At 34.7% G+C, this 9,181-nt stretch overlaps 2 protein-coding genes across 6 annotated transcripts; both read right to left on the minus strand.

Annotated features, from left to right (window-relative positions):
- Positions 1 to 973: 973 nt before the first annotated feature.
- LOC124409963 (MAPK regulated corepressor interacting protein 2-like) lies at positions 974 to 6,294 on the minus strand. 5 transcript variants are annotated; one of them, XM_046887968.1, is made up of 6 exons: positions 6,059 to 6,294; positions 5,891 to 5,975; positions 4,910 to 5,031; positions 3,271 to 3,336; positions 2,559 to 2,630; positions 974 to 2,070 (listed from the first exon to the last, which is right to left on the minus strand). In XM_046887968.1, the coding sequence occupies exons 1-6, from the start codon at positions 6,108 to 6,110 to the stop codon at positions 2,042 to 2,044; spliced, it is 426 nt and encodes a 141-aa protein (XP_046743924.1). In that variant the 5' UTR covers positions 6,111 to 6,294; the 3' UTR covers positions 974 to 2,041. The 5 variants fall into 5 exon arrangements, with proteins under 5 accessions (XP_046743924.1, XP_046743922.1, XP_046743925.1 ...); XM_046887966.1 differs by having other exon boundaries at positions 974 to 2,297; positions 6,059 to 6,290; XM_046887969.1 differs by having other exon boundaries at positions 2,559 to 2,612; positions 6,059 to 6,278.
- A 653-nt stretch (positions 6,295 to 6,947) lies between these two features.
- On the minus strand, positions 6,948 to 8,528 carry LOC124409961 (mitochondrial chaperone BCS1). Its single transcript, XM_046887964.1, has one exon. It carries the CDS (start codon positions 8,346 to 8,348, stop codon positions 7,071 to 7,073), a length of 1,278 nt encoding a protein of 425 aa, XP_046743920.1. The 5' UTR covers positions 8,349 to 8,528; the 3' UTR covers positions 6,948 to 7,070.
- Between the last annotated feature and the right edge of the window lie 653 nt (positions 8,529 to 9,181).

Here is a 9,181-nt window from a genome sequence, read left to right on the forward strand (position 1 = left end):
ATCGATTGACTACCATGCAAGTAGAAATGGTTTCCTCTCTAACACACTCAAAACCTTTCCTTTTTGTTATTTTGCTCAGTGCAATATTCCAAACCCGTTTCTGCAAATGGTTGATTGAATGAAATAAAGCATTCGTACAAATATTCGCGAGCGATTCCAAAGTCGAAATTTTAGCCTTACGGTAGACTTGCAGGTACTAATATATAAAGTCTTTTTTATCCCTTAGTCCCATTCAGAACCTTGAGAGATCTACCTGCTCATACTATCTACCTACAATATGTCCTAATCGAATCCTGAATTACCCCTGAGTAACTTGTGCGTCTACCGCTAGGGGCGCCGAGGCGCATTTTGTTCTCGTATTTGATAATGCGCAGCGTATCAATATGAGTTGAGCGCGTCGACTCACCGTATTTTGTCTGGACTGGATCGTGCCTTCAAGCTGGTTCGGTTCTCATTGGGCAAGATACTGATCGTTTAGAGATTCTTCGAGCCAACGGCAGTCGAAGATAATTTTCTGCTTCTGCTACCCTACTAAGGTATGTCGCCAAATTGCATGCGTGTACTCAATTGTACCGGAGTCATGACGCTTTGGTATTCAAACGGGAAATTCGCTCAGTGAGGTGCAACAATATTCTTTTGTAAATAATCTTTTGGGTGGAGTTTGCTACTATCCAGTGTATAATCGTACCGTAAGATCTCATTCCCGATGCCGGAGCAAAATATTATCAGAAAGATAAATTCCGAGGGCAACATTTGTTTATGCAAATTGGAAAACGGCGGACAAATTACGATTACATACTTGGATGTAATGGGTCGAGAAAGGGTGATACCTAAATGATTTATCGACAATTTGAGTTTTCAGTTTAATTATGCAAGTGAGTGGTTCAATATTTCTTTATGACTTTCCCTTGAACAGAAATAAACGGGGGAGATATGACTTAGCAGACGAGAATAAAATAACGAAAACACAGGGTAAAATATAAAGATATATATATTTTATATACATATATATATCTTCTAATAACAAATTCAGCAGCATAGGCCAAATTTTCTCACTACATGTCGACTACAAAATTGCAATTTGCAATTTTAATACTGCGCGAATAAATTAATGGCATGAAGAAATGTGTACCTCATAAACTCGACATTAATCCAAAACTACTTGTATAATTTTATGATAATCGAGCTACCATTAATTTTTTCACGCTGTAAAAATATTTTATAAATTTATAACAATCTTAATAGTATCAGTCTACGAAGTTATACTAGTACTTAAAATAGTTAAATGATACAATTGTTGTAACAGTCATTGATATCATTTTCAAACATTCGCTTAGCGGGTACCTTATGCATACGTGTCAGCATGTATCGTGCTTATACACACATACATAACACACGTTTAGATATATTCACATCATAGTTCAATCTATAATTCAATAATTCTCTTTTTTACTCATGCAACATTCACTCTTTAAAATAACTATAATATTATTTATTGTCTACGTGACATTGCATTTTGTATGTATCTCTATAACAAAGTACGCTGTGTTTATGAGAATAAGAATTTTTTTAAATTCAGCAGTGTGCCAATGATGAGGATACTACGATATCAATCGAATAGCGTGTACGATATAACTCTCTTGCTATAAAATTTAGTACAGAAATCTGCGAAATATATTCTACAGAATATTAAACAATAATAAAGAAAACTATGAAAGTTGGCATATTTTTGTCCAACAATAAATGGCATCTACAGTTACTAACAATTAATAGAAGTTCAGCAGATAACATTTTAATATCCAACAAATTTATAAAGCACCTGTTATTTACAAATTGCTGTGTAAAAAATGGCACTTGAAAAATTGTCGCGGATAGATTTAGTTACCTTTCAACTACCGATAAACACAATTAAACATTAATAATTATAAAATGTAAAGACCCCTTTTGGTGTAAGAAAGTCTTGACTAATTTTAAGCAATAATCTCTTGCAACAAAAATTGATCAGTTATTGTTGGAGAATATTGCCAAAATGATTATTCTTCTACGTTGGGTATTCGCTTGAATCAAGAACTGCAATTACAGGATATTCATACTAAATTCAATTTTGTGCGCTCTCTTCAATCTTCATCAATTTTAAATTCAATATGAAACCAACTGATTTGATCGTCATATCATTTGTTCACATTGTTATTCAAGCCACTTTTGACCATCAGATGATTTAATATCTTAAAGAGACTTGGTGATATTGTGAAAAAGCCGCTTTCCCCACCAAGACTCCAAATCGAATGGTTTGAAGTCTGAAATTATACAGTCGAAATGTTTAATTAAATAATGACTTCATCTATTCAACAATTTTCAGAAGTAATTAACAGGTATACAAAAGTTTAATTTCTCACAACATGCTCTGAGATATCTAATACAAAATTATGTAACAAGACTTTTGTAATATTGAATCTAGATTCATTGCATGTCATTCTAAGACAACTATTTGTGTAAATAAATCTAATAACCTGAGATGTAAAGCTGAGATTAAATGATAAATTAGAAATCAACCTTACCCTGTAAGACAACGTTAGGTTCTCCATCGTTGTAATATACTATCGCCCCAGGGCCTGTAATGAAATTGTGCCAAACGGTCAATCTTTTGTTGCTTTACTTGCTTCTAGAATGACTAAATCATCCAATTTTTAATCAATCTGACGCAGGAAAAAATATATTGCCTCAAAAATCGTTAATTATTATTTTGGATTTTCAAGTTGTATTTATTACTTGATATAAAGTATTCTATAAAGGTAAATAAAAAAATAGCAAGCCGCATTCAAATAAGATATAATTGAATAGCAATCAGTGGATATGCAAGGTGACCAACGGCGACCACCAATTATGCATAACTTAATTGCTTGCAAAAAAAAAAGAAGAAATAAAGTTCTTTTTCAATAAGTTGAAGGGACAAGTAGTTTTCAAGTTGTTCTTCATGAATCGCAGAGGACTTTTAGAACTTTTACCCACATACGTGCTCATTGATAGATTCACGGCACTAAGTTCTAACAGATGCTTCTCATTGGTGAACGCTAATAACTTTCAATGCGTAATCATGATTTGATTGTACCTTGAACTTTTGGAAAAGAAACTTAATTTATATTCAATTGGAAAAAAAATAACCTTTCCAAGAACTGGCAGTTAACGTTAAATGATCGTGTATATAACTGCAAGTAATTCACCAATGAGAATGAAAATATAGATTGAGGCTAGTGATTTTCGATTACTTACTGCATGGCTCAGAACATTCCGAACCATCTGAGGACTCACTGTTCTGTGTGCTGACTTGACTCCACGCTGAAAGGAGATTAAATCATATAGTTAGATTTGCTATGAATTGAATAAATTTAATTCGAATAATGTTACTTATAAAAACACTTGTTTAAAATAATTATATTCAAAAATATGTCTGGATTAATACATGTATTAAATCCTAACATACTGTAAGTATGTTTTCTTCTGAATATTCAAGATGGTGTTTCAGAAAAAGTATAAGTATATTTCTGTTTTTTCCTGGGCTCTGAAGCTGCAAAATGAAATTTTTCTAAATTTCGCAGTTGCATGGTAATGCTCGAAAATACCACAACTGCTATAATTACGGATGAAATTTACAAAAAAATTGAGTTCGATCATCGATTGTTTGTGATTTATTCGATTCATGTGATGATGCATTATTTTCACAGAGATATATAACTATACACCATACCACCATATTTCTTCATGAATAAAAATTAAAAACTAAGGATGAGCTAAAATGATATATTTCTCGATATGGTATGAACTTGATTATTCTATTCTGCGAAGCAAAAAATTAAAATCAATAAATAAGTCCTAAAGAGACTGTATTTTTTTATATTAAATTCCCGAAATTATCAAGATTATTCTCAGAACAGTTTTCCGCAAATATTATCACAGAAGTCAAAGTTGTAGTAAGATAAATAGATTTAAGATTTAGTATATGGAAGAACAGATAAATGTGCAGAGTGTGAAGTTACAGGCCCCCCAGGTTGAAAGCATGAGTGCCATGTGTTACACATGTCTGAAATCTGTTGCAAATGATGAATAGCTTTTTTTAGAAATAGCCTTCCTATGAGAGTTACGAAGCTATCCAGACCAAGTTTTACATTATGCGACAAATTGTTAAAGAAACACATTAAATTGATAAGCAGCCTGCACAGCACGCAACCTTGCAGAAATATTTCTTCAATATTTCTATACTGCAATGGCAGTTTCAGCGTTGCAAAAATATCGCAATTCAATCGGTGCACTCGAAATGATGCATAAATAATCCAGTAATATTACAGTTATCTTATTTTATTGTGTGTTGAATTGAGGATTCAAAATACCTTTCCTAGATATTGGTATATCAAATGCTACATTTTTTAATTACTGTTATCTTTATAATCATTTATCTACATCTTACATTTAACTGCAGATTAATCAATTCTTCAGTATATTAGATAGGTAGCCTTTTTTCATCCAATCTGTCTTGAACAATGGCTAATGAAGCAACGGTTGAACGAAAGAAACGAGATTTTATTCACCGCGTGGATACACAGGTCCTTTGAAAGGCGACCTTTTGCTAAGTCAGAAGCTTGTTCATTTCATTAAATCATTACAGCAATATTGCAAGTATAGAAGAACTGGCCTCAAAATGTTGCTCCGCAATGTCTAGAGCATTGCGGGAAGATTGAGCAATATATTTGAAATATTACAATCTTGCCATGTGATATTGTTGAAATTTTCTGCAAAAATACGTGCTGTGTAGAAAGTAGGATGTCAACCATTTCTTTCCGTCAGTTATAAATGTGGAAAAAAAAAAACAAAAAAAAACTGAAGATTAAGAATAATGTTTAAAGTCATTAATTACATTCGTAAACAAATTTAATAAGTTCCTCGTGCTGTGGAGTAATTGCCTCTTGATTCTGAAGGTGCCTTTGAGAACTGAATTTTGATTTCCCATTGATGTGGAAGACAGGCTTTGGTACATGACTAAAAGAAAAAAATATCAGAAAAATTAGTGCTTGTTGGAGAAGATTGTAGCATTTAAACCGATTCAATGCATTAAATGATTCAGAAAAATTGAAATATGGAACGAACGATAAATCATATCAAACTAAACTTGCGAAATATGTTGCAATTAGAGCGCTGTATTTTTATATTCTTAATGTTTTAAGAAAATACTTTAGAGCTGACTAAGGTTCGAAGTACATTTTATAATTTATTCAAGTGTCATAAACATTGCAATTGCCACATTATCTTTTATGACTAGCTCAGTTTTTCAATAATTCATAACAAAATGCGCTGATTTTAACCTTTAACAGCATCTGATATTCTTTGTTGTGATCAATATCATAATTATTATTATTCATTCAGAAACCCCATTTTTATAAACTTGCCAAGATTCATTGTTTACTCAGGAAATGACTCGTAATCAGATCAAACAAATTCATTGCAAGGAAGGCAATTTTTGTTCCTCATTCTCAATGAGACACATTACATACTGAGGATATGGATATTAATCAGTGCATGTCATCATGTTTTAATTAACTTGAACGAAATAAAATCACCTTGTGATATTTTTCAACGAATTCCAAGTTACCAAATAAATTTTTATGTTAATTATCTATTATCAATGGTGTGTGGCATGAAAGGAACGGTATAAATACTCTACAGTTGCTATGGGAGATGGCTTGCAACTATGTATCATTGCGTAATATTGCGTGGAACAAATAGGTGTAAGTGATTGTTGCCTCAATGGGAATCTAATCATCGTCAGTAAATTAACTCGTTACGTTAAACCGATTACCCAACAATGAATTTCGACCGAATTACATACGAATATACTCACTTAGTTACATCGTGATTTTCATCAGGATCTGATTTTCTCGTAAGATCACGCAGCGTTTCTAGCCTCTCCAAGTTTTGACTAATTCCTGAAAGAATTAACTTGACATGTAAATTAATTTGTTTATTTATTACTAACTATCTATCCCGGTTCATTAAAATCATTTTCTACCTCTTCGCGTCTTTGCTACGATTTTACTAGGCCCCTTCGAGACAGTGTACATGATTTTTTACGAAGAAAACTTACTCAGTGCTAAGTGGTATGAAACTGAAAACACGAGACCATCTAGCAGAAGTCCGAACCGGGCTAAAAAGGCTGAAACTACAAAGTACGATCAGAGAGGACACCGAACTCCATAGCACAGAAATGGTTTGCATTTTGGAGACCAATCGTGTAGTACCAGAACAGCCACTAGCAGTGCTAGTGTTCTTCGGGAGATGTAGAAATTGTGGCTATGCCCGATGCAGTGTGGATGGGAGGATTTCTATGGAGATGTTGGCAAGATACGGAATAAACTTAAGTTTTAAGTAAAAGGATCCTCCGGATAGAAGGAGAGAGGTACTCAAGGAAATGTCGGGGATTACTTTAGAATTTAGCAATTAAATAACGGGTCAGAGGCCTGATTCTGATTTTCTTTTCACCGGTAAAAATATGATTTTTCGTTTAAAGCTGCCTTCTGATTGGTTTAGATGGCGCTCACTACAGTTTTCACGAATGAAAAGAATCAGAATCAGTCTTCTTATCCTCTATCCCATCGACGTATAGTGTGTCGATGCTCTTTCCAGTGACCAGTGAGTAGTCAGTGGACTTGCCCGGCATTGCGAAAGACATATTTATATATACTGGCTATTCCTTTGAAATGTCTAAAACTTGTCATTCCGTTTTTTCTGCATATGTCATAAGACTGGTTCACTTTAGTAAAAAATATGATTGCTCAGTGCCAGGTCGTTGCTAAAATGACGAATTGGAAAAAAAACTTATAAATTTGAAATTTGTGAGGTCACGATATTGAGAAAAATTTGAAGTATGTGTGTTACATTCTCTTTTATGAATGCCAATTTACACTTCGTAATATCCTTCCAACTATATTTTAAATTATTTCAGGTTATAAATCGATGCTTGGCATACTGTATATACCATTACACTTTGTGTGACTTAAATTTATTTATACCAAGATATTATTTTACTGAAGTTCCCATATTTTCGATACGTTATTCACTACTTCCTCGGGGTTGTTCTTGTGAAACATAAAGAAACCCTGAATTTGTGCTGGACTCACATTTCGTTTATGAGCTATTACACTATTGGCAAACTCTTGAGCCAATGTATGTGTACAATTTTCAGAGAATTTGTAAAACCTTAGAAACATTTGTTCCACCTGATAAGCGCTGCACCAACCAATGTACTCTTTGAGATCAACTCTACCAGGTCTCACGAGGGCTGGATCTAATCTCTCGAGATAATTAGTGGTCATGAAGAGTATTCTTGCTTCTGTAGAAGCAACGCCGTCCAGGCAATTCAATAAACCACTAAATGTCACTCGATTAAGCCCGTCATACGCTGACCTGATTTCTTTTGATTCTTCTCGGCTGATAAAAGCAGCATCTACATCTTCCAGAAGAATAATGGTTTGCTGAGGAGCAACGGCTAGCAAATGATTTAATCTGTCATCCGTCAGACCTCTTTCTGATAAATTCAGCACACAGATTCCATGTTCCAGTTCACCAGCCAACGCAGTTATATACGAAGATTTGCCACAGCCTGGGGGTCCATAAAGTAAATACCCTCTTCGGTAAGGAATTCCTCTTTCACTATACCATCCATGATTGTTTATAAATTCTTTGCAGTCGTTTAGTATTCTCTCTCCAACTCCAGCATCCAACACCACGGAATTTATGGGTCGTTTTTTCCTTGCATGTCCAAAGGGCCGCCATTCACTTCCCATTGCTGTGTACATTATTGTCTTTCCCTCGTGCTCCTTCAATGCCATTTGTCTAGCTTCTTCAAGGATATTAAAATATATGCTCTTGTCTCTCCCAAATGCTGTAAGCTGAACAGTTTCCCAAGGGATACCCATGTGCAAATCCAGCGTTTGCTGTTCCCTCGTTCTCTCCACTTTTATCCAGTTGCCGTTGTAAGTGAAAAAGTGAGTACCGATACTCGGTATGAAATCATATTTGGTCTTGACATGCCCGGTATCTTTTTCTTCAAAACTTGTCTCCACGGATAGATGCTGTGTTTTTTTAGCACCCTTATGAGTTAACCAGTGTAGAAGCCACTGGTAACTTTTGTCGCGACAAGGTACCTCCAACGTGATCATATAATGTCGTCTGAAAAGGATCATTCCAGCTTGCATTCCTTTTCTAAGCATAGCTGCACCAGCTCCAAGTCCAAAGAGCCCAAAACCAGCTCCAAAATATGGATTGTCCGACAAAGTTTGAACATATTCAACAATCGTCATTTTCGGTTTAATAGTATATACAATAATACGTACAATTGGTAATGAAAGTGTGCTACCTAACGTAATTTTAACTTACTTATTAAATATGTTTACGTAATACGCGAAATATTACGTCTTTTGTTTTGACTACTTTATCATTGTGTACATGAGTTAAAGTAACTTTCAGGTTAAGATTTGTGTCCGCTCTAGCAGACTAAACCACGCACGTGCGACGCCGTACAACCAGCGGTGAGTACGAGTTTGGTGGCCAATCAGAAATGCTGTATGTACGGCAGTCTCGTGGGGCATTTGTTATCGACAGTTGTATGTAGTAGATCTGGATGTCTCACGGGCTTCGGTACCACACGCCCATATTCTTTGATCTAGAACTTTTTTTTATATCTTCCGAAATATCGAATAGATCAGAAATCTCCTTATTGTGGGAGATGAAGACATAGAAGTCAACTACTTGTATATCTTTATATGCAATTCTCAAGTCAGCTGATACACGACTTGCTTGTGGGGTCTTCTGCAATCAAGATTGTCTCGAATCGAAAATCTGACTATATTTCTGAATATTTCTTGTATTACTGCACTCCCATTTAAAAGACTCCTCTAAGTACCTGTGGATGGTGCATAAAGAAGGACTTTCGATGCAGGTGTTAAAAAAAAACATTACAATCTATGCATATATTATATAGCGTTCTTCACTGGCTGCACTCGATGCGCACTGATAAGGATCGAGTGTATCAGATCTCCGGATCATAGATTTGGCTAAAACTTTTAAAGGTGTTTAGTCGGCCCAAAATACAGAGCTCCTAATGTCTAGTTCGATCCATCCATTGGGCCTTTTT

The sequence above is a fragment of the Diprion similis genome, chromosome 8 (genome assembly GCF_021155765.1).
Source record: "Diprion similis isolate iyDipSimi1 chromosome 8, iyDipSimi1.1, whole genome shotgun sequence".
In the NCBI taxonomy this organism is placed as follows: Eukaryota; Metazoa; Arthropoda; class Insecta; order Hymenoptera; family Diprionidae; genus Diprion; species Diprion similis.